The sequence below is a fragment of the Ranitomeya variabilis genome, chromosome 8 (assembly GCF_051348905.1).
Source record: "Ranitomeya variabilis isolate aRanVar5 chromosome 8, aRanVar5.hap1, whole genome shotgun sequence".
In the NCBI taxonomy this organism is placed as follows: domain Eukaryota; kingdom Metazoa; phylum Chordata; class Amphibia; order Anura; family Dendrobatidae; genus Ranitomeya; species Ranitomeya variabilis.
Window position 1 is genome coordinate 40,428,502 of NC_135239.1, and position 26,128 is coordinate 40,454,629.

The window sequence follows — 26,128 nt, forward strand, 5'->3', positions numbered from 1 at the left end:
TGGGTTGCGGCCTTTGGTTTCCACCTGTCCATCAGAGGCTGGGTGTTTCCTATTTTGCCTGGCCTTTCTGTCATTCCCTTGCCGGCTATCAATGTGTTCGGATGTGCTCTGTTTGGTTCCTGCCTGCCTGCTCCCAGATCTTTCAGGATAAGCTAAGTGCTGATTTTCAGTTGTTGGTTTTTTTGTCCAGCTTGCTTATTATGTCTCTATGCTAGCTGGTAGCTCTAGTGGACTGAGGTTCTCCCCATGTGCCATGAGTTGGCACATGGGTTCTTGTAATCTCAGGATGGTTTTTTGATTAGGGTTTTTTGCTGACCGCTCAGACCCCTTTTGTATCGTTCTGCTTTCTAGTTTACAGCGGGCCTCAATTTGCTGAACCTATATATATCATCTCTATGTGTGTGCCTTCCTCTCATTTCACCGTCAATACATGTGGGGGGCAACTATACCTTTTGGGGTTCATTCCTCTGGAGGCAAGTGAGGTCTTTATTTTCTCTGCAGTACTAGTTAGCTCTTAGGCTGGTGCGTGGCGTCTAGAACCAACGTAGGCATGCTCCCTGGCTATCTCTAGTTGCGTTTGTCAGGCGTAGGGCAGCGGTCAGCCCAGGTTCCATCACCCTAGAGCTCGTCCGATATTTTGTATTACTTTGCTTGTCCCTTGCTATCCCTAGCCATTGGGATTCATGACACTCCCCATTGCCCAGAGACTCCAGTACAAAACCCTAACCATCACATACAAAGCCATCCACAACCTGTCTCCTCCATACATCTGTGACCTCGTCTCCCGGCACTTTCCTGCACGTAACCTCCGATCCTCACAAGATCTCCTTCTCTACTCCCCTCTTATCTCCTCTTCCCACAATCGCATACAAGATTTCTCTCGCGCATCACCCCTACTCTGGAACTCTCCACCACAACATATCAGACTCTCACCTGCCATCGAAACCTTCAAAATGAACCTGAAGACCCACCTCTTCTGACAAGCCTACAACCTGCAGTAACCACCGATCAACCAAACCACTGCACGACCAGCTCTACCCTCACCTACTGTATTCTCACCCATCCCTTGTAGATTGTGAACCCTTGTGGGCAGGGTCCTCTCTCCTCCTGTACCAGTTGTGACTTGTATTGTTCAAGATTATTGTACTTGTTTTTATTATGTATACCCCTCCTCACATGTAAAGCGCCATGGAATAAATGGCGCTATAATAATAAATAATAATATACAAGTCAACGCAATACGCTGATTCGGGGTCTAGTGCAGCGCCCCAGAGTCCTGGTTGTTGCAGTAATGTCGTTCTTCCACCTGGGGGAGTGATATTACGTCTGAAGGTAATAAAGGAGTTCATCTTTCCAGGTATCACAAACCATACACCACATTTCACACTCCAATCCACCAGGGGGAGCTACGCTCCTATCTAGTAGGGCACTCCTCACAGAAGGGTAAAACTGGTGGTTTGGATAGAAAGTTTGTCAGACGCTGCCTGGGTTCTGACCCAGAGAGTTCCTGTCAGGCAGACGGGGGAAAGGAGGAACATCTGAGCTGCAGACAGAGGGTCCCTGTCAGGGGTGGGATCCTGACAGAGGCCTAGCGAGACAGAAAGCTATGGAGCTGCACCTGCCCCACGTGTGGCAGCATCCTAAGAAAGGACATAAAGAGAACTGCGTTGTAGAGAGTGAGAAACGAAGTCACAGCACAAGGAGATAACACCAGAAGGAGTTCTGCCCTGTAAAGGCTGCCTCCTTCTGAGGCATGTAGCCGGTGGCCGGAACACCGAGGGAGTAATTGACTCTACGCATTACTTCAGAGACCGGCAGGACAGTCAATTCCAAGTTGGCTGCCCGCCCTTAATACCTAAGAAGACACGGTCGTAAATTGTGGGGGTCGGGGCATCTCTAGGGTCCCTATAAACAAGCCTCAGGCCATCAGTCATACGGGTTTGTCCTATACATATCATCTGGGGGACAGAGAGGAAGACATCTAGAACATCCACGAAAGTTGTGAGGACCTTACCGAGTTGCTCAGCAGGGAGGTACTACAACACACAGGCGCTAGTAGGAAGGCTACTGATTCCCACCTGGATAAGGGGACTCTGGATTTGCCTTCAGACCGGCTGGACTCTGCCTACCCTGTGATTCGGTGCCCTGGGCTGTGGATGCTGAAGCTTCCAGTAAAAGGTAAAGAGACTGCAACCTTGCGTCCTCGTTATTTTCTGCGCCTTGCAACCTCCACCATCACCATCTACACTTCTGGGAAGCCCTGGGGATACACTTCACCTGTGGGAAGGTATACCATCTTGCTGCCATAACATCACCCCAGCGGACCCCTAAGCAGCGTCGGTCACCCTGACTGAATACCACAGGAGGCGTCACGAACACTTCCCCTTTTAATACGGACGTGCCTAGGGCCACGGACCGGGTCAGCCACTGTGACATCCCCATCGAGAACCGAAGGGCCCGGTACCAAGTTCCCCTAGCCCTGGGGGGCGACCCACTATAATTACAATTTTTTTGTATTTCGGGTTCAATTGTTTGCTGTCGTATCAGAAGGATAAACATCAAATTTCAAGTGGTGTTGATATATTACATAATAAAAATGTTTCTGTTTGTCTTTTGATGGCAGCAACCAACCTTTCTGAGGACTTCAATGATTTGTCTTTCACGGATATTTTGAGAGTAAATGAATGCATGACAGGTTGGAAAAGGACAACCACTGTTTATAACATCTTCTAAGAAGGTAGAGAAATGTTTTTAGCTATGTTATAAGTGACATTCCTGCATTTTCTGATATACGCGGGTCCATTTAGACTCCATAGGAGGCACGTTTAACTCCTACCAATTGAGAAGCACTACATTCTCACCTGCTGGTATTTTCTACTCTATTCATTTAATGGGTCAAGTTATTGGCTTATTAGTAGCAACCACCTATTGTTCTCGGGAGCAATGAAAGTGAGTGACGGAAATGAGTTCAGAGATAAGAAATGCATATCAATACCAATGCATCTGTCTAGTCCTATTCAACGCAGCTGAAAACAGCTCTTCAGTGCGGCTCTATGGTCGAGCGACGACAAGATAAAGCACTTATTTACCACAGTAACAGGCAATGGCATGCAAATAACATGATTTTCACACCAGGAAGAACTAAACTACATATTTATGGAGTAAATAACATTATGCATAATAACTTCATACAAAGATGTCTTCTGTCAAGAACTGAAGAGGTCTGTTCAGTTATCTGTAAGATAAATCTGTTTCTGGAAAAAGCTCTCTGACAACCAGTGTGGCCAACACTTCAATTCCCACTTGGGTTATCAACTAGATTTTACTATATCTTGAGGGTAACTCTATCCAGTAAAGCAGCATGATAGATCAATGCTTTGTGATGAACATTTATAATCTCAGCATTTTGAGAAACAAATGTAACCATGAAATGGCTAAATAAAATATGTATATTCAGGAGCACACTGCTCCTCTGCCTCCTGACTTCCTGCTTGCTTGGGGGCAGTGTACTCCTGATGACTTGCCAGTTCAGAACAGCGGCATGGCTGCGACGCACGTCTGAACTGTGTGTTCTATCAAGCTGCTAGCAGAGATAACTTTTCCTCTGCAGCACCAGAGGAAGGCACGGGCATGGGAGCTGGCCAGATGCAACTTTTGAGCAGAGCTTGCAGTCTCTAATGAAAAGAGCTTACAAGAACGTGCTCCTTACCTAGGAGACTGGCCGCCTGTGACAGAAAGCAGTGGAGGCCAATAACTTAGGCCATGAGCAGTAAACTTTGGAATTAAAAATCCGTCCATTCTCGAGAAGGGTGAAATGCAAAATTGTTTGTTTTTAGAAGCAATTTCATTCATTTAACAACTTGAGAGAACCCATTTAAAGGGAATACAATGTTAAGAAAAAAATAGCTTTTTAGTTTATTTTTTGTTGGTGCAAAATAAATCTGAAATATTGCTGTGTAGACTGGGGCTATGTCAGCAGAGTCATCTCTTTATCATTAGAAAGTAGGACTGTAATGTGTTGGAGACATGTGTGAAGTTGCACCCAGGTTAATGGAGTGCAGGTAGGGTCCTGTGAGGTCTAGATGGCCTATATGAGAGAAATAATGCAACTAAAAACCTGTGATAGCTGGGGGTCCTTTTCATGATTTTGCATTGGAACCCACAAAACTAAAGTTACGCCACTGCCTGTAATGCTTATATATTAGTAAGTGCTACATAATCATGTCCCAATACATACGTTAAAGAGGTTGTCTGGGACTTTAACATTGATGGCCTATCTTTAAGATAGGTCATCTATGTGTGATTGGTGGGTGTGCAACACCCAACACGGTGCTGATCAGCTTTTATGCAGCGCCCCAGAGTCCTGGTCATTGCAGTAATGTCGTTCCTCCAGAAGGGGAGTGATATTATGTCTGATGGTAACAAAGGAGATCTTCCCACCAGGTATCACAAACCATACACTACACTTCACACTCCAGACCACCAGGGGGAGCCTTGCTCCTATCTACTAGGGCACTCCTCACAGAAGGGTAAAACTGGTGGGCTGGATAGAAAGTTAGAGAGACGCTGGCTGTGCTTTGCCCAGGCAACACCTGTCAGGCAGACAGGGGAAAAGGAGGAACATCTGAGATGCAGAGGGTCCCTGTCAGGGGTGGGATCCTGACAGAAGCCTAGCGAGACAGAAAGCTACAGAGCTGCGCCTGCCCCACGTGCGGCAGCATCCTAAAAAAGGACACGAAGCGAATTGTATTGTAGAGAGTGAGAAACGAAGTCACAGCACAAGGAGAAAACACCGGGAGGAGTTCTGACCTGAAATAGGCTGCCTCCTTCTGAGGCGAGTAGCCGGTGGCCGGAACACCGAGGGAGTAATTGACTCTACGCATTACTTCAGAGACCGGCAGGACAGTCAATTCCAAGTTGGCTGCCCGACCTTAATACCTAAGAAGACACAGTGGCAAATTGTTGGGGCGTCTCTAGGGTCCCTATAAACAAGCCTCAGGCCATCAGTCATACGGGTTTATCCTATCCATACCATCTGGGGGACAGAGAGGAAGAAATAACATCTAGAACATCTACAAGAGTTGTGACGACCTTCCCGAGTTGCTCAGCAGGGAGGTACTACAACACACAGGCGCTAGTAGGAAGGCTACTGATTTCCACCTGGATAAGGGAACTCTGGATTTGCCTTCGGACCGGCTGGACTCTGCCTACCCTGTGGTCTGTACGATGGACTGTGGATGCTGAAGTCTTCAGTAAAAGGTAAAGAGACTGCAACCTTGTGTCCTCATTATTCCCTGCACTTTACATCGTCCACCATCACCATCTACACTTCTGGGAAGCCCTGGGGACACACTTCACCTGTGGGAAGGCATACTGTTGTGAATTCCGTTCTTGGGCTCCATCCTGTGGTTGCGAATGGTATTTTTGGGAGTTCTGTTCTTGGGCTCCCTCTGGTGGTTTCAAGTGGAATTTAGCAGCTGCTTTCACTAATCGGTTCCCTGGCCTTGTTATTTAACTGGGCTTTTGGCTTTAGCTGATGCCAGCTGTCAATGTTCCTTCCTGTGGATTCTGTCCTTTCCTGGAAGTTCTCTGTTGGCCAGTCCATTTCAGCTTAAGATAAGTTTTGCTAGTTTTTGGGTGTTTCCCTGCCTATGACCTTTTGTTCAGTTTAAGTTATGTCTCTTTTGTCCAGCTTGTCATCATGAAATATTCCGGCTAGTTGGAAGCTCTGGGGTTGCAGATTTGCCCCTCCACACCGTGAGTCGGTGTGGAGGTTATTTTTGTAAACTCTGCGTGGACATTTAGCTTTTATACTGACCGCACAGTAGCCTTTTCTATCTCTGTCTATTTAGATAGTAGTGGCCTCCTTTGCTAAAATCTAGTTTCATTTCTGAGTTTGTCATTTCCCTCTTCACTCACCGTTAATATTTGTGGGGGGCTATCTATCCTTTGGGGGTTTCTCTGAGGCGAGATAGCTTTCCGTTTCCATCTTCAGGGGTAGCTAGTTCTTAGGCTGTGAAGAGGCGTCTAGGCAGAGATAGGAACGCTCCACAGCTATTTCTAGTGTTGGTGTTAGGAGTAGGGATTGCGGTCAGTAAAGTTACCACCTCCTCAGACCTAGTACATTATTTGTTTACCCACTAGGTCATTTCAGTGCTGCTCCGTAATCACTAGGTCATATAGGTGATTACTGTCTGTAGAGCTGCCACCTCCTCTGAGCTTGTCCATGATTGGTTTTACCCACCAGGTCATCTCAGTACCACTCCGTAACCACCAGGTCATAACAGTATACCATCTAGCTGCCATAACATCACCCCAGTGGACCCCTCACCGCAGCGTCGGTCACCCTGACCGAATACCACAGGTGGTGTCACAAACACTTCCCCTTTAAAGACCTTTACCAAAACCATAAAAACTCTATTCCTTTATTGGATGCCCCTCAAAGGGCCATGGACTGGGTCGGGCCACCGTGACATCCCTACCGAACCGAAGGACCCGGTGCCGAGTACCCCATTGCCCTTAACGTGGGGGCGATCCATTTACCGATGTCGGTGACAGCAAGAACTGCTCATTTACAGAGTTGCAAAGCTCTCTCGACTGTATAGTGGCTGCTGCCGGGTACTCCACATTCGCCACCGTATCGATTTGAATAGTGGGCAGATGTGCAGTACCCGGCCAAAGCCACTAAACAGTCGACGGAGTTATGCCGTACAGCTCCACAACTAAGCCATTCCCGCTGCCGCTGACAATGGGAAGACATGATCATCTCCACTAGTGATGAGCGGGTATACTCGTTGCTTGGGTTTTCTTGAGCACGCTCGGGTGGTCTCCAAGTATTTGTTAGTGTTCGGAGATTTAGTTTTCATTGCCGCAGCTGAATGATTTACAGCTACTAGCCAGCCTGAAAACATGTGGGGGTTGCCTGGGAATCCCCACATGTAATCAAGCTGTCTAGTAGCTGTAAATCATTCAGCTGCGGCGATGAAAACTAAATCTCCGAGCACTAACAAGTACTCGGAGACCACCCGAGTGTGCTCAGGAAAACCTGAGCAACGAGTACACTCGTTCATTACTAATCTCCACCGATCAGACATTGATGACCTATCCTATGGATACACCATCAAGGATAAAGTCCCGAACAATGAAAAAATAAAATAAAGATAAAGTTGTCAATCCATTCAAATCATTTCTTTCTTAAAATGGTTTGACCACTTTACTAGTTTTCCCTCCACTCCATTGTCTCTAGGTCTCCACTTTGGAGGGAAACTGTATTCATTCCCTTTTTAGAGACCATATGAGCAAACACCCACTGCACAGTCTATACAGACAATACAAGAAGAAAGTGTGTGCCTCTAATATGGCCTCCATCAAGAAGGGTTTTATTAAAATTAAAATATTATTACAATATTAAAAAAAATATATTCTAAAACTGAAACAACAAATCTAATAAGGACAAATCAAGGATATGGGGGTAATCTACAGATAAATAGTGTTTGAATCCCAGTTAGCTGGTTTACTGTTGTGGCACCTACAGGGAGAAAATGAAGTTTTATCCCTGCAGCTGATGGCTTCCAGTCATCGAGGCGGTGCAGGGAGCTTTCACAATCACCAATTACTACACAGTGAGCACTGTAATCACTCACACTATGACTGTCAGACTGACCTGCAGTGTGTGCAGCTTATGTGTGCGGTGCAGGTTATCAAAGTTCAAATCAAATGATTGTGTAGCGAGGTGATTGTGTACTGAGGGTCACTGTAACCGCTTCCTGCACCCGCCTCAATAACTGGAAGCGAGCGGCTGCAGGGAAAATATAACGTCTTCCGGTAGCCACTACTCCAGTAAGACAGTGCAGGTAAAGAGCATTTCTCGAGGCGAAAGGTTCACTTTAAACTGGTAATATAAAGACATGCACAATTTACCTTTTTCCTGTGTCCTGTCATAGGCGTTGTAGTTGTAGGACAATTCAGAGACTGGTGCTGGTTGCTGAACACCCCATTCATAATTATGTTCATGCTGTGGCTCCACATGCTGGAGATGTGTGTACTGAGGAGCCTGGCTGCCAGCACAACCAAGCTCAGCACCTGTATTGTACAGATTGTCTCCTGTGTTGTGTACATCGGCTCCTGTGTTGTGTACATCGGCACCTGTGTTGTGTACATCGGCTCCTGTATTGTGTACATCGGCTCCTGTATTGTGTATATCGGCTCCTGTATTGTGTACATCGGTTCCTGTATTGTGTAAACCGGCTCCTGAATTCTGTAGAAGGGTTCCTGTATTTTGTAGATCAGCTTCTGTATTTTGTAGATCAGCTCCTGTCTTGTGTAGATTGGCTCCTGTGTTGACTACATAGGCTCCTGTATCGGGCACATCTGCTCCTGTGTTGTGGTCTTGACTTACTTGTTGAGCTTCATTTATAGCGGAAACTTCTAAGGGGAGACATAAAGCAAATTATTGGAAGCAAATGCACTGCATTTATTGATTTATTTAATTGGAAAATGTTGAAGAAAAAAACATAAAATTGGGCCAGAGCATATGTTGGTATAAGTGCAATGCATAGGTGCGCATTTACATTGTGGCCATTTAACAGATAGAACCTAAGAACCTAACAAAATGGACAGCCCATAAGGGGAGCTATGCCCCTGTACGTACAAACTACAAAAAACTTAAAGAAAACAAAAAAAAATGAGCCGGAGCATATATTAGTATAAGTGCAATGTAAGTAGGATATCAGGTGAGGATGAAATTAGTCTTTCTTGCCTAGCCTTGGGCACTATGACAAAAACTTTCAAAGCAGGGAAACCCCCTACAAGGCTTTCTTACATGAGCCAACAATCGGCAGAACAAGATTGTTCATGATCATTTGACCATTGGCCAGTTCAAAAATACCAACACTGATCAGCTAATGAACAACAAACAATCAGGTTCTTGGTTGTTGGCTAATTGGATCAATAATGCGGCATTAATATCGTCATTGCGTATTGTCGACAGTATGCAAACTGTTTGGTGACTGAATGCTCTAATTAACAAAAGTTTGGTCCTTACACAGTTGGAATTACTTAAACGAGCAAAGATCAACTGGTTATATCATAGGTCAATGCCCATTAAGGTCAGAAATCTGCCAGTGTAAACCCACCTGTAGTGTTAGATGCTGTATTGCTTCCTTGGCCTTCAGAGATGACTGGGTTATTTGTACCTGATGTGCAGTTTTTCTAAAAAAAACAAGAAACAAAATGTAACTTATATCTGCAATTGAAATATGCCCCTTCAGCACCAGGTCCTCTCCCTGCTGGTGAGCTGCTGCTTCACAGGTGGTCGGAGCATGACACCACATCTTTTAGGTTAAGGACCCACTGAGAGATTTACTGTAATGGGACAGTGGTCTTCATACAGTCTGATCAGAATGTTAAACCAAGAACCTCATGTTCCGTTTTGTACATTTTTGCCTAGCAGGGCAGCATTAGACCAATGTATGATTTTCGGATGTGCGGTCAATGTGCTTTTTTGCAGCAATGGTATACAGAGTATGTCATATACTGAGGCTAGAGAAAAGATTAGTATATAGAGCTGAAACATCGCAATTTCATAAGGGCTCATAAACTACCTGGAGATCGGCATTTGTTTGCCTTTTGTCTAAAAGGGCTATTAAGGTACCTTCACACGAAACGACATCGCTAGCGATCCGTGACGTTGCAGCGTCCTCGCTAGCGATATCGTTTCGTTTGACACGCAGCAGCGATCAGGATCCTGCTGTGATGTCGCTGGTCGCTGAATAAAGTCCAGAACTTTATTTGGTCGTCCGATCGCCGTGTATCGTTGTGTTTGAAAGCAAAAGCAACGATACCAGCGATGTTTTACACTGGTAACCAGGGTAAACATCGGGTTACCAAGCGCAGGGCCGCGCTTAGTAACCCGATGTTTACCCTGGTTACCAGCGTAAAAGTAAAAAAAACAAACAGTACATGCTCACCTGCGCGTCCCCCAGCGTCCGCTTCCTGCTCTGACTGAGATCCGGCCCTAAAGTGAAAGTGAAAGCACAGCGGTGACGTCACCGCTCTGCTGTTAGGGCCGGAGCTCAGTCAGTGTCAGGAAGCGGACGCTGGGGGACGCGCAGGTGAGCATGTACTGTTTGTTTTTTTTACTTTTACGCTGGTAACCAGGGTAAACATCGGGTTACTAAGCGCGGCCCTGCGCTTAGCAACCCGATGTTTACCCTGGTTACCTGGGGACCTCGGCATCGTTGGTCGCTGGAGAGCGGTCTGTGTGACAGCTCTCCAGCGATCAAACAGCGACGCTGCAGCGATCGGCATCGTTGTCGCTATCGCTGCAGCGTCGCTTCGTGTGAAGGTACCTTTAGTGTTTAGTCTGGAGATTTCCACCCAATAACTTACGGTACTGGTGTGGCTTTAAAGAGACCTGACAGCTGATATATGCTGCCCGATCCATGGACAGCATATACAGTACATATATTGTATCAAAGAAAGGAAAGTTAAGGTACCGTCACACTAGGCGATATCGCCAGCGATCCGTGACGTTGCAGCGACCTGGATAGCGATATCGCTGTATTTGACACGCAGCAGCGATCTGGATCCCGCTGTGAAATTGCTGGTCGCTGCTAGAAGGTCTGCACATTATTTGGTCGCTAGGTCGCCGTGTATCGCCGTGTTTGACAGCAAAAGCAAGGATACCAGCGATATTTTACACTGGTAACCAGGGTAAACATCGGGTTACTAAGCGCAGGGCCGCGCTTAGTAACCCGATGTTTACACTGGTTACCAGCGTAAAAGTTAAAAAAACAAACAGCACATACTCACCAGCGCGTCCCCCAGCCTCTGCTTCCTGACACTGACTGAGCGCCGGCCCTAAACTGAAAGTGAAAGCACAGCGGTGACGTCACCGCTGTGCTGTTAGGGCCGGAGCTCAGTCAGTGTCAGGAAGCAGAGGCTGGGGGACGCGCAGGTGAGCATGTACTGTTTGTTTTTTTTACTTTTACGCTGGTAACCAGGGTAAACATCGGGTTACTAAGCGCGGCCCTGCGCTTAGCAACCCGATGTTTACCGTGGTTACCCGGGGACCTCGGCATCGTTGGTCGCTGGAGAGCAGTCTGTGTGACAGCTCTCCAGCGATCAAACAGCGACGCTGCAGCGATCGGCATCGCTGTCGCTATCGCTGCAGCGTCGCTTAATGTGACGGTACCTTTAGTGTTAAATCCTAGCTGTACAGGATCTGATTAGATCACCTGGCTAGCCTGCATATAACTAGGCTCAGTGTTCTCCTTAATCAGTCAGAACAGGGAAGATGACCAAACTGGATGCATCTTGGAGCTCAACAGATGCACAGGCCAGAATCCCTCTTTGAGAAGAGTCTGCTCAGGCCGTGTGAAGAGAACCACAAGTATCAGTTGCTATGTGATGAAGGGGTTAACCAGCCATTACAAGGGTCAGGTTTTTAGTGAGTAGGTGAGAGATGGGTGGGCCGCCTACTCGCCATATCTCCACCTCAAGGGTGTGGCTGGGGAAGTTAAATGTGCAGCCACTGTTTTTTTTTCTGCGTTGTGTGTTTGGAGAGGAGAGACTGCAGATGATAGCTCCAGGTGGAGCTGAAGACTTGTGGTGTCCTCTGCGGGTGAATCCGGCCAACATAAGGACTTTGCTATACTCTTTCTTTTGTTTTGCCGTTATGCCAGAAAGGCCATGTTTATTTTGTTAAACCCTGCCATGGTTTATGCTGTCGTATAACAAAACCAGCAGGTGACTTAAACAAGAAGTGTTCCTGTGTCTACGTCTGAAAGCCGCTGAGTGAGTCAACCCCTCATAATATATATATATACTAGCTGTACTACCCGGCTTCGCCCGGGTTAATGACTGCTGTTAGCAAAATAGAATGTGTTAACAAAAATTTATTCTGCACACAAAAACCACAAAACAAATAGATAGAAATGTAATTATTAAAAGGCAAAAACTAAGCAAATAGAAGCATTTCACAACATATATTAGCTTTGTTATACTGAGAATGTCTTTGTTGCCTATATTAACCAATCAGAGCTCAGGTTAATTAACTGTAGCAAAATAGAAGCTGAGCTGTGATTGGTTGCTATTGGCAGCCTGATAAATCCCCAGCCAACAGGAAGCCCTCCCCCCTGGCAGTATATATTAGCTCACACATACACATAATAGACAGGTCATGTGACTGACAGCTGCCGTATTTCCTATATGGTACATTTGTTGCTCTTGTAGTTTGCTTATTAATCAGATTTTTATTTTTGAAGGACAATACCAGACTTGTGTGTGTTTTAGGGCGAGTTTTATGTGTCAAGTTGTGTGTGTTGAGTTGCGTGTGGCGACATGCATGTAGCGACTTTTGTGAGATGAGTTTTGTGTGGCGACATGCGTGTAGCAACATTTTGTGTGTTGAGTTGCATGTGACAGGTTAGTGTAGCAAGTTGTGTGCAGCAAGATTTGTGCATGGCGAGTTTTGCGCGTGGCGAGTTTTATGTGTGGTGCATTTTGAGTATGTGCAAGTTTTGTGTGAGGCAACTTTTGCATGTGGTGCAACTTTTGTACATGTGGCATTTTTTCTGTGTGTGCAAGTTTTGCATGAGGTGAGTTTTCCATGAGGTGAGTTTTGCACGTGTGGCGAGTTTTGCGTGAGCCTAGTTTTGCATATGGCGAGTTTTGCATGTAGCGAGTTTTGAGTGGTGACTTTTGTGTTTCGACTTTTATGTGGCGAGGTTGGTGTGTGTGTGTGGTGAAATGTGTGCTGAGGGTGGTATATGTGTTCAAGCACGTGGTAGTGTGTGGCGCATTTTGTGTTTGTGTTCATATCCCCGTGTGTGGTGAGTATCCCATGTCGGGGCCCCACCTTAGCAACTGTACGGTATATACTCTTTGTCGCCATCGCTCTCATTCTTTAAGTCCTCATTGTTCACATCTGGCAGCTGTCAATTTTCCTCCAACACTTTTCCCTTCACTTTTTCCCCATTATGTAGATAGGAGCAAAATTGTTTGGTGAATTGGAACGCGCGGGGTTAAAATTTCACCTCACAACATAGCCTATGACGCTCTCGGGGTCCAGACGTGTGACTGTGCAAAATTTTGTGGCTGTAGCTGCGACGGTACAGATGCCAATCCCGGACATACACACATACATACATACACACATTCAGCTTTATATATTAGATATACCTGTATGTAATCTCCTGTATATAGTATATACCTGTGTGTCATCTCACCTATATATAGTATATATCTGTGTGTCATCTCCTGTATATAGTATATACCTGTATGTCATCTCCTCCTATACATAGCATATACCTGTGTCATCTCCTCCTGTATATACTATATACCTGTAGGTAATCTGCTCCTGTATATAGTATATACCTGTGTGTCATCTCCTCCTGTATATAGTATATACCTGTATGTCATCTCCTCCTGTATGTAGTATGTACCTGTATGTCATCTCCTCCTCTATATAGTATATACCTGTGTGTCATCTCTCCTGTATATAGTATATATCTGTGTGTCATCTCCTCCTGTATATAGTATATACCTGTGTGTCATCTCCCCTGTAAATAGTATATACCTGTGTGTCATCTCCTGTATATAGTATATAGCTGCATGCCATCTCCTCCTGTATTAGCCCTCGTTCACACGTTATTTGGTCAGTATTTTTACCTCAGTATTTGTAAGCTAAAATGGCAGCCTGATAAATCCCCAGCCAACAGTAAGCCCACCCCCTGGCAGTATATATTAGCTCACACATACACATAATAGACTGGTCATGTGACTGACAGCTGCCGGATTCCTATATGGTACATTTGTTGCTCTTGTAGTTTGTCTGCTTATTAATCAGATTTTTATTTTTGAAGGATACCAGACTTGTGTGTGTTTTAGGGCGAGTTTCGTGTGTCAAGTTGTGTGTGTTGAGTTGCGTGTGGCGACATGCATGTAGGGACTTTTGTGAGATGAGTTTTGTGTGGCGACATGCGTGTAGCAACTTTTTGTGTGTCGAGTTGCATGTGACAGGTTAGTGTAGCAAGTTGTGTGCAGCAAGTTTTGCGCATGGCGAGTTTTGCGCGTGGCGAGTTTTATGTGTGGTGCCTTTTGAGTATGTGCAAGTTTTGTGTGAGGCAACTTTTGCATGTGTTGCAACTTTTGTGCATGTGGCAATTTTTCTGCGTGTGGCAATTTTTCTGCGTGTGCAAGTTTTGCGTGTGGCGAGTTTTGCACGTGTGGCGAGTTTTGCATGTGGAGAGTTTTGCGCGTGGCGAGTTTTGAGCGGCGACTTTTGTGTTTCTACTTTTATGTGGCGAGGTTGGTGTATGTGTGGTGAAATGTGCACTGAGGGTGGTATATGTGTTCGAGCACGTGGTAGTGTGTGGCGCATTTTGTGTGTGTGTTCATATCCCCGTGGTGGTGTGATTATCCCATGTTGGGGCCCCACCTTAGCAACTGTACAGTATATACTCTTTGGTGCCATCGCTGTCATTCTTTAAGTCCCCCTTGTTCACATCTGGCAGCTGTTAATTTGCCTCCAACACTTTTCCTTTCATTTTTTCCCCATTATGTAGATAGGGGCAAAATTGTTTGGTGACTTGGAAAGCGCGGGGTTAAAATTTCACCTCACAATATAGCTTTGACGCTCTCAGGGTCCAGACGTGTGACTGTGCAAAATTTTGTGCCTGTAGCTGCGACGCCTCCAACACTTTTCCTTTCACTTTTTCCCCATTATGTAGATAGGGGCAAAATTGTTTGGTGAATTGGAAAGCGCGGGGTTAAAATTTCACCTCACAACATAGCCTATGACGCTCTCGGGGTCCAGACGTGTGACTGTGCAAAATTTTGTGGCTGTAGCTGCTACGGTTCAGATGCCAATCCCGGACATACATACATACATACATACACACACACACACATTCAGCTTTATATATTAGATATATATATATATATATATATATATATATATATATATATACGTGTGTGTGAGTTGTATGTAAAATACATTTTCCAATTAAGCTATGCTACGGATATCAGCTATGAATAATCCAAATTTTTTTTTGTCTTTCCGAGAGAAGCATTTAAAAAGAGTTCATATGCAGTTTAATTAGACCGGGAGCATTGGTTTATAGAAACAGAGTGTAAGCTCGGTATAATGCTTGTGTCACATGTTGAAACACAAACATCTCATTCTATTGTTCCAGATGAGACTCAGAACAAATCCTCTCTAAGACTTTCAATATAGCTGTGTAGCTGTGGCGGCCTCCACCGAAACCGCTTCACCTACTGTCCCTGAGCTTCCTGTCAGAGGCCCTTTTATGCTTCTGTAATTGCTTGATTCCGAAAGCAAGGAAAAGTCTGTGATACGGCATGCCAATTACAAGCACATCCTCTCAGCACACGTGGACCCCTGGCCCTTGCACAGTCACAGGTTTTTATAGCTGAGAACAGAACCACAGAGAATATCAGATGGTGGAAAAATGATGATGGACGAGAAAGAAAACCATTTTTCCATTTTTACGAAACAGAAATGTGTTTTTTTTTCTGGTTCTCTTTCATTTTTTGTTTTAGAGTCACAAAAGTTGGAGAACATTTTTAAAGTGTCGGGAAAAAAAAGGAATTACTACAAATTTTTTTTCCCATAGTCAGTAAAATGGCCTGCTTTTCTCGACTCCATTTACAGCATCTACAAGAAAACTGCATAAACTGGGAGAACACTAATGGCCGCATTGCACTAGAACCTATAGCAATCAGCATCAATCACTTCTAGCAATACATTAAGGGTGATCTTTCTGTTTTTAACAAGCCGTCATTGCATGAAGTCATTTTTACAGCTTTCCAGTGTATTGTGAGAAGCGCGTTCTGTGATTAACATATGACACAAACAACAAGAAACGATCTTTTATTAGCTCAGACTGTCAGCGCGCCTTAGATTTATAATTGCAATGCTCGTCGTGTTACTACACAGTGCTCCCATCCATATGCCCAAATTAAAGATCTGGCCCGATACCAGAAGAAGGGTTGCATGAAGTAATGTATGGTAAACCAGAATAAAAGATGGAATTTACATCTATCGTAGAATAGGTGGTAACTTGCAGTTCGGTGGTGGTCCAACCGTGGGGACCCTCATTGATCTGAAGAATGGGGCTCTTAAATGCTCTGTGAATATGAAATGGTGGCGGTGCATACTCTGTTCCTTGTCTATTATACTAGAACCGAGTACTTCGCTATCTTCACCAGTTCAGTAGAGAAGGAATTGACCAGTGGCGTAACTAGAGTCTGATGCGCCCCGGTGCAAGATTTAGACCAGGGCCCCCCATCCTGGTATATTTATATGTCCTCCATCCTGGCATATACAGTGGGAAAAATAAGCATTTGATTTGATTGCCGAGTTTGCAACTTTTAAGTTTTCGGAGCTGGTGCCGGGCAACATTGAGTTTCAGCTCCCTCCTAACTTTTTCTATTGTGTTCAGTTCTAGAGACTGGTTTGGCCACTCAAGGACCTTGAAATGCTTCCTACAGAGCCACTCCTCCATTGGCTTGGCTGTGTGTTTCAGGTCATTGTCATGCTGGAAGACCCAACCATGACCCATCTTCAATGCTCTTACTGAGGGAAGGAGGCTGTTGGCCATGATAAATGTCCCCACCCATCCTTACTTCAATACAATGCAGTAATCCGGTCCCGTTTGCAGAAAAGCACCCCCAAAGTATGATGTTTCCCCCACAATGCTTCACAATTGTGACAGTGTTCTTGGGATTGTACTCATCCCTCTTCTTCATCCTAACATGGCAAGTGCAGTTGATACCAAAAAGTTCTATTTTGATCTCATCTGACCACATGGCCTTCTCTGTGGCCTTTGCTGAATCATCCAGATGGTCATTAAAGAACTTTAAATGGGCCTGGACATGTGCTGGCATGAGCAGGGGGATCTTGTGTGCCATGCAGGATTTGAATCCATGACGGCGTACTGTGTTACTAATGGTAATGTTTGAGACTGAGGTCCCAGCTCTCTTCATGTCATTGACCAGGTCCTCCTGTGTAATTCTGGACTGATTCCTGACCTTTCTCAGAATAATCCTTACCCCACGAGGCAAGACTTTGCTTGGAGCCCAAGACAAAGGAAGATTGACAGTCATCTTGTGTTTCTTCCATTTTCTAATGCTTGTGCCAACAGTTGTTGCCTTCTCACCAAGCTGCTTGCCTGTTGACCTGTAGCCCATGGTAGCCTTGTGCAGTTCAACAATGTTTTTCACTGGTGTCTTTAGACCGTTCTTTGGTATTGGCCATTGTGGAGAGGTTGGATTGTGATTGATTGAGTGTGTTTACAGGTGTCTTTTAGACAGGCAACCAGTTCAAAAAGGTGCAATTAATACTGGTAATGAGGGCAAAGTAGGAGGCTTCTTAAAGAAAAACTAGCAGGTCTGTGAAAGCCAGAATTCTTGCTGGTTGGTCGGTGATCAAAAACTTATTTTGTGCAATAAAATGCAATTTAATTATTTAAAAATCATACAATGCGATTTTCTATTTTTTTTTATATTCTGTATCTACCTAAGATTAAAAGTACAGACCTCTCCTTTCTTTGTAGGTGGGAAAACTTTCAAAATCGACAGTGTATCAAATACTTATTTTACCCACTGTATATTCCACATCCTGGTATATATGTCTCTTATCCTGGGCCCCATCCTGGTAAAATGTCCCTTATCCTGGTATACGCCCCTTATCCTGATAATCTATCTCTTATCCTGGTATATGTCCCTAATTCTGGGCCCCATCCTGGTATGTATATCTATCATCCTGGTACATATGTCCCCCTGTTCTGCCGATGCTCTTTAATGCACAGAAAAATAAATTATACTCACCTTTCCTCCGCTCCCTCGCCGCGCGGCATCCTCTTGACACTGCCAGCTAACTTCAGCATGCAAACGATGGGAGCTCATGACATCAATGCCATGCGCCCCCAGTTGCATGCACGCTAATGTGCTGCTGGTCTCTCATTGGCTGGCAGTGTGTATTGCGGCGCACAAACCTGATGTGTGTGTGCTTCACAATACACTTCAACTGGACGTGCGTCTGAGGATGTACATCCAGTTGAAGTTTCTGCTGGTGTCATCGGACCGCTCACCCAGACAGGTCCCTACCCGCATGGGCCCGGTTGCGATCTCTGCGACTGCGGTCATTACGCCCCTGGCCATCACTTAATTCCAATAGGACATTACAAAGCTCCATTCTTGGGCTGAATGAAGGCCCTGGTGGTCTGACACTCACTGATCCACATTTTTACCAATCCTGAGGGTATATGATAGCTTTAATTGTCAGGAATAAAACTATAACACATTTTAATGTTTTTTTTTGCACAGGCCATACCTGCTAGAACAGATGTGTTCATCCTTATATTTTTGCACATTTGGTAAAAGACTACAATTTCTCACAATTCAAGCTTGATACAAAGTTACAACATACTGGCAAAACTCTCAAAAGTCTACAATATCCAGAACAACAACAACCACTGGGTGGCACATGTAGAAACATATAGTGTAAACATCTCCCAACAATGCATCACAAAATTGTGTTTTTGGACATCTGGCATCATCTCAGAATCTAAGAGGAAAGATAAGGAAGGACCTATATGTATGAGCGTGTAGAAATGATGCCATGTGATATAACATGCCTTCTACTAGTCACATAATTACATGTATCACACTTTGTTGTTACATTTGTAGAATTATTGTTTTTTTCTCCTCCTTCTGGTTTGCTTTGGTTGTAGAGTGGTAGCATAGGACAGCCACAAGCCTATAGCATGGACTTCCCTAGAATGTATTCTACTTTCAAAGGGAATAAGAAAACACGTCCAAGTCTGTAATCACTATACAGAACAGAGGTTCCATTTCTATAGAGAACAGAACCAGTATGAAACATGGTTTATGTGACTACGGTGATACATTTTCTTGTATAATTGGCAAGATCTTTTCAGCCATATATACCCCCACCAGGTAGCACTCGTGAGATAGTGTCCTTTTGTTCTTGGAGAGAGTTAATTTGCATCATTTTTACCCATTTATTTTGTAAAGCTGGCCGAACAAAGTATTTCTCACGATAGAAAGTCCTTGCATCACTGAGGTCCTGGATTCTATATAGAGATTGTACGTATTCCCTTTGCTTGTATGGATTTCCATTGGTCTGCCGGTTTCCAAAACCTACTGATAGTTAAGTGTCTTCCTTTGAAACACTAGTGGATGTGGGACAGCTTATTAATTCTACTTTGTACCATTACAAGTGAAGATAAACTGCAAGCTGATCAGAGACTGCGACCAAGTAAGAGAAGAGACCCTGATTCTATTACTGGGTAACTTACTGGGCTTCCAGCTGTAGTTTGATAAACACTTTTATCTTCTGCAGCTCTGCTAGTCTTCTCAATGAAAGACTCCTGCTATGTAGTCCTTAGTATTCATGAGCTCTATCTATCCTCACCTCCTACTATGGATTAGTCAGCTTTCTGCCTATGCACAGTATACTCACTGTTCTACACAGTCCTGTATAGGTGTACATGTAGAGAAAGTTGTCAGTCACTGATAGGACCGCCCACTTTACCTAAAATCCAAGAAAGAGGAGAGGACTAAATGATGGAAACTCAGATTACTGAATCACAAAATTATGTATCAATCCACTGAGTTCCCCTCCTCTATGACATGGAGCATGCAGATTGTACTGCATCTCCATGGTGACAGGTTCCCTTTAAGAGGACTAGCAGAGTTGCACAAAATAGTGATTTTATCAAAGGCCAGTATGTGATACAGTGCTGGAATCATGGCCCTTGTCCTTATTTTATCCTCCTCTCAGATTATGAAGCATAAACCTTGAGACACATTCCCTTTAAAGAATTTTACATTCTGTTCCCTGCAGCCGAGAATATCAGATGCCGTTCTTGTCGTCACCATGATTCCACATAACTAAATTAGTCCTATTATATTTCAAGTGCCTGCTTTCATTGTTACACTGTTGACATGTTGAATGGTGTACTTGGCTATTCATTATTCAAGATGGTCTTAAACGCTGTGATACTTTGCACTTTTATAAGCCTATTTTTAATATAATGTGTTCTTAGGGAACATTCTGAGCATATTCTATAACGTAATGTGGCCATTAGTATATTTTACAATACACAGAATCACTGGAACCCAATTAAACCTCAAGTGTTCGTATTAAAGAGCATTTTCTCTTAAAATAAAAAAATAACGTGGAAGTCCTTGAGTTGTCTTCTCGAGTCCTCTCTGAGATTTGTGGTCTACGGAACCGGTATCTATCCAGTGGCTTTCCAGCTGCTGGAAAACTATCTCAACAGGTTAAAACTACCTTTGGTGCACAGCCAGTCTAATATGTCCAGGAACCCTCCAGATCCTCATTAGTGATGAAGAAATCTGAAATTAGAATTTGACAGTTCGCTCGAATTCCGTCAGGAAATTTGATTTGAAAAACCATCTGTCCTACCATGCGGCACTGTGGCGGTCCAGGTATCTTTTTGGTCCAATCACCAAGGGCATCTTTGACGACGTCAGTACACTACATCTTCTGTCTTTTCCATTTTATGCCCCAGCTTTGACATCTACTGCACTGATTAAGCCTCAACGTTATGACGTTGCACACCACGATGCTGCGTAGTGTGCGACACGACCTTGAAAGAGAGATCCTGATTCCATCGCTGTCATATACTGGGCTCATTGCTATATTTTGGATAAAATTACTATTTTGCTGCATCTCTGCTAGTCCTCTTAATGATGAGCTCTACATAACCCAGCCTGCTGCATTGATCGACAGCTTTCTGGCTACACTATGCATAGAACTGTGACTATATGTGAGGGAGGAGCGCCAGACCCATTTTATAAATGACAATGTACCACAATTACTGACTGTAGTTCATGTTCCTCTTATTGTTTGGATGCAGCTGCCTAACCTCACATAGAACCGTGAGTATACTGTGCATAGGCAGAAATCTGCCTAATCAATAGTCGAAGGCAGAGATAGATAGATCTCATCAATACTGAGGATTGTATAGGAACTTTTCATTGAGAGGACTAGCAAATCTGCAGCAGATAAAACATTATTTTATCAAAACTAAATCCACTAAGTTACCCAATCATACAATTAGGATATGTGCCCCTACTGACTTTATGCTGCCCTAAGGTAAAACAGATTCCAGGCGCTGGAAAACATTGAACATGGCCCAGTAAAGATGGTGCTGGTAATTAGCCTACAAGATACAGGTGAGGGTCAAGTGAGTATTAGATTTTTATACTTTTTTAACTAATTTCCATTTCGATTGAATGTAGCAAAATGGTAGCCGGCTGGCCTCAAATTTGAAGGATTTGTGTGAATCCAATAGGAAAAAAATGGATTCTGGCAAATCTAAATTTTTCTGAAATTTGAGGTGTATGAAATTTGCTCCAAAGTGATTCCCTTATCTCTACATCTCATGATTTACAGAATCCCATCCACACTTTTTTAGAGTAGGCAGTTTCTCGTGATCAGCATTCTGCCATACTATAAGTGCAGGAACTTCCTTTTTCTCACTTTTTAGCATTCATTCCCCCTGCTATTGTCCAATGGATGGTCTGACTGGCCCACCTCTCTGTTATACTTGTACTAGCTATTGAACCCGTTCTACGCCCGGGTGGCGAGCATTTATATTGGAATATGGTCTCCATCCTGGTATGTGCTGCTCCTATCCTGTCATATGCTGCTCCATCCTGCGCCCCCATCCTGTCATGTGCTGCTCCACCGTGTCATGTGCTGCTCCATCCTGCGCCCCCATCCTGTCATGTGCTGCTCCATCCTGCATCCCCATCCTGTCATGTGCTGCTCCACCGTGTCATGTGCTGCTCCATCCTCATCCCCATCCTGTCATGTGCTCCCATCCTGCGCCCCCATCCTATCACGTGCTGCTCCATCCTGTGCTGAGTGCGGGCGGCTGTGCTGAGTGCGGGCGGCTGTATGTGGCTGTGCTGAGTGCGGGCGGCTGTATGTGACGTGGCTGTGCTGGGTGCGGGCGGCTGTGCTGGGTGCGGCAGCTGTGGACGGCTGTGCTGGGTGCGGTGGCTGTGCTGGGTGCAGCGGCTGTGCGTGGCTGTAGGCGGCTGTGGGAGGCTGTGCTGGGTGCGGCGGCTGTGCGTGGCTGTGGGCGGCTGTGCTGGGTGCGGCGGCTGTGCTGGGTGCGGTGGCTGTGCTGGGTGCGGCGGCTGTCCGTGGCTGTAGGCGGCTGTGCGTGGCTGTGCTGGGTGCGGAGGCTGTGCATGGCTGTGGCGGCTGTGCGTGGCTGTGCTGGGTGCGGCGGCTGTGCTGGGTGCGGCGGCTGTGCTGGGTGCGGCGGCTGTGGGTGGCTGTGCTGGGTGCGGCGGTTGTGCGTGGCTGTGGGCGGCTGTGCTGGGTGCGGCGGCTGTGCGTGGCTGTGCTGGGTGCGGCGGCTGTGCGTGGCTGTGGGCGGCTGTGCGTGGCTGTGCTGGGTGCGGCGGCTGTCCGTGGCTGTGGGCGGCTGTGCGTGGCTGTAGGCGGCTGTGCGTGGCTGTAGGCGGCTGTGCATGGCTGTGCTGGGTGCGGCGGATGTGCTGGGTGCGGCGGCTGTGCTGGGTGCGGCGGCTGTGGGTGGCTGTGCTGGGTGCGGCGGCTGTGCGTGGCTGTGGGCTGTGCGTGGCTGTGGGCGGCTGTGCTGGGTGCGGCGGCTGTGCGTGGCTATGGGTGGCTGTGGACGGCTGTGCTGGGTGCGGTGGCTGTGCTGGGTGCAGCGGCTGTGCTGGGTGCAGCGGCTGTGCGTGGCTGTAGGCGGCTGTGCGTGGCTGTGGGAGGCTGTGCTGGGTGCGGCGGCTGTGCGTGGCTGTGGGCGGCTGTGCTGGGTGCGGCGGCTGTGCTGGGTGCGGCGGCTGTGCTGGGTGCGGCGGCTGTCCGTGGCTGTAGGCGGCTGTGCGTGGCTGTGCTGGGTGCGGAGGCTGTGCATGGCTGTGGCGGCTGTGCGTGGCTGTGCTGGGTGCGGCGGCTGTGCTGGGTGCGGCGGATGTGCTGGGTGCGGCGGCTGTGGGTGGCTGTGCTGGGTGCAGCGGTTGTGCGTGGCTGTGGGCGGCTGTGCTGGGTGCGGCGGCTGTGGGCGGCTGTGCTGGGTGCGGCGGCTGTGCGTGGCTGTGGGCGGCTGTGCGTGGCTGTGGGCGGCTGTGCTGGGTGCGGCGGCTGTCCGTGGCTGTGCGTGGCTGTGGGAGGCTGTGCGTGGCTGTAGGCGGCTGTGCGTGGCTGTAGGCGGCTGTGCATGGCTGTGCTGGGTGCGGCGGCTGTGCTGGGTGCGGCGGCTGTGGGTGGCTGTGCTGGGTGCGGCGGCTGTGCGTGGCTGTGGGCTGTGCGTGGCTGTGCTGGGTGCGGCGGCTGTGGTCGGCTGTGCTGGGTGCGGCGGCTGTGCGTGGCTATGGGTGGCTGTACGTGGCTGTGCTGGGTGCGGCGGCTGTGCGTGGCTGTGGTCGGCTGTGCTGGGTGCGGCTGTGCGTGGCTGTGGGTGGCTGTGCTGGGTGCGGCGGCTGTGCGTGGCTGTGGTCGGCTGTGCTGGGTGCGGCGGCTGTGCTGGGTGCGGCGGCTGTGCGTGGCTGTGGGAGGCTGTGCTGGGTGCGGCGGCTGTGCTGGGTGCGGCGGCTGTGCTGGGTGCGGTGGCTGTGCTGGGTGCGGCGGCTGTCCGTGGCTGTAGGCGGCTGTGCGTGGCTGTGCTGGGTGCGGAGGCTGTGCATGGCTGTGGCGGCTGTGCGTGGCTGTGCTGGGTGCGGCGGCTGTGCTGGGTGCGGCGGATGTGCTGGGTGCGGCGGATGTGCTGGGTGCGGCGGATGTGCTGGGTGCGGCGGCTGTGGGTGGCTGTGCTGGGTGCAGCGGTTGTGCGTGGCTGTGGGCGGCTGTGCTGGGTGCGGCGGCTTGTGGGCGGCTGTGCTGGGTGCGGCGGCTGTGCGTGGCTGTGGGCGGCTGTGCGTGGCTGTGGGCGGCTGTGCTGGGTGCGGCGGCTGTCCGTGGCTGTGGGCAGCTGTGCGTGGCTGTGGGAGGCTGTGCGTGGCTGTAGGCGGCTGTGCGTGGCTGTAGGCGGCTGTGCGTGGCTGTAGGCGGCTGTGCATGGCTGTGCTGGGTGCGGCGGCTGTGCTGGGTGCGGCGGCTGTGGGTGGCTGTGCTGGGTGCGGCGGCTGTGCGTGGCTGTGGGCTGTGCATGGCTGTGGGCGGCTGTGCTGGGTGCGGCGGCTGTGGTCGGCTGTGCTGGGTGCGGCGGCTGTGCGTGGCTATGGGTGGCTGTACGTGGCTGTGCTGGGTGCGGTGGCTGTGGTCGGCTGTGCTGGGTGCGGCTGTGCGTGGCTGTGCTGGGTGCGGCGGCTGTGCGTGGCTGTGGTCGGCTGTGCTGGGTGCGGCGGCTGTGCTGGGTGCGGCGGCTGTGCGTGGCTGTGGGAGGCTGTGCTGGGTGCGGCGGCTGTGGGCGGCTGTGCTGGGTGCGGCGGCTGTGCTGGGTGCGGTGGCTGTGCTGGGTGCGGCGGCTGTCCGTGGCTGTAGGCGGCTGTGCGTGGCTGTGCTGGGTGCGGAGGCTGTGCATGGCTGTGGCGGCTGTGCGTGGCTGTGCTGGGTGCGGCGGCTGTGCTGGGTGCGGCGGATGTGCTGGGTGCGGCGGCTGTGGGTGGCTGTGCTGGGTGCAGCGGTTGTGCGTGGCTGTGGGCGGCTGTGCTGGGTGCGGCGGCTGTGCGTGGCTGTGCTGGGTGCGGCGGCTGTGCGTGGCTGTGGGCGGCTGTGCGTGGCTGTGGGCGGCTGTGCTGGGTGCGGCGGCTGTGCTGGGTGCGGCGGCTGTCCGTGGCTGTGGGCGGCTGTGGGAGGCTGTGCGTGGCTGTAGGCGGCTGTGCGTGGCTGTAGGCGGCTGTGCATGGCTGTGCTGGGTGCGGCGGATGTGCTGGGTGCGGCGGCTGTGCTGGGTGCGGCGGCTGTGGGTGGCTGTGCTGGGTGCGGCGGCTGTGCGTGGCTGTGGGCTGTGCGTGGCTGTGGGCGGCTGTGCTGGGTGCGGCGGCTGTGGTCGGCTGTGCTGGGTGCGGCGGCTGTGCGTGGCTATGGGTGGCTGTACGTGGCTGTGCTGGGTGCGGCGGCTGTGCGTGGCTGTGGTCGGCTGTGCTGGGTGCGGCTGTGCGTGGCTGTGGGTGGCTGTGCTGGGTGCGGCGGCTGTGCGTGGCTATGGGTGGCTGTACGTGGCTGTGCTGGGTGCGGCGGCTGTGCGTGGCTGTGGTCGGCTGTGCTGGGTGCGGCTGTGCGTGGCTGTGGGTGGCTGTGCTGGGTGCGGCGGCTGTGGTCGGCTGTGCTGGGTGCGGCGGCTGTGCGTGGCTGTGGTCGGCTGTGCTGGGTGCGGCGGCTGTGCTGGGTGCGGCGGCTGTGCGTGGCTGTGGTCGGCTGTGCTGGGTGCGGCGGCTGTGCTGGGTGCGGCGGCTGTGCGTGGCTGTGGTCGGCTGTGCTGGGTGCGGCGGCTGTGCGTGGCTATGGGTGGCTGTGCGTGGCTGTGGGCAGCTGTGCTGGGTGCGGCGGCTGTGGGCGCCTGTGCGTGGCTGTGGGCGGCTATGGTCGGCTGTGCTGGGTGCGGCGGCTGTGCGTTGCTGTGGGCGGCTGTGCTGGGCGCGGCGGCTGTGCTGGGTGCGGCCATTTTCTTGGTCCTGCTCCCGGAGTCGGCGCCTGCGCAGTCCGCGCTTTCCGGCGCCATTTTCTTGAAGACACTGCAATGTGTCTTCAAGAAAATGGCGCCGGAAAGCGCGGACTGCGCAGGCGCCGATTCCGGCAGCAGGGGGACAGTCACGGCCCGGAAGCGCGTCGGTGGAACGGGTCAGGTAAGTATACTCACCCTCCGCCTCCTGGCTCGTCCCTGCTTGTCCGGTGGAGATCGCGGTGTGCGTTCAGCGCTTACGCATACCGCGATCTCCTGGGAGCGTCGCTCTGTGCGGTCCAGACTGCGCCGGCGCTTGCGCTTGCGCAGTCTATAGAGGCTTCGGACAGAGTGACGCTCCCAGCGTTATATTATAGATACAGTGTGACAGACAGGAGAGCAGGAGCAGAGAAATAAAGAGCCGCCTCCACTTTCTAAAATAAGAAGTCGTTGATATTGAAGAAGGA

General features: G+C 48.8%; 1 protein-coding gene across 3 annotated transcripts in view; it reads right to left on the bottom strand.

The window, feature by feature from the left end:
• The window catches only part of SEC16B (SEC16 homolog B, endoplasmic reticulum export factor), a 203,089-nt gene that overhangs the window by 64,912 nt on the left and 112,049 nt on the right, over positions 1 to 26,128 (bottom strand). For 2 of the 3 annotated variants that reach the window (XM_077277621.1, XM_077277622.1), the window contains 2 exons: positions 9,135 to 9,210; positions 7,921 to 8,427 (listed from right to left, as the gene is read on the bottom strand). In XM_077277621.1, coding sequence (XP_077133736.1) covers positions 7,921 to 8,427; positions 9,135 to 9,210 — 583 coding nt within the window. The remainder of the gene's footprint in view (positions 1 to 7,920; positions 8,428 to 9,134; positions 9,211 to 26,128) is intronic. The other variant, XM_077277623.1, reaches the window with a different exon arrangement.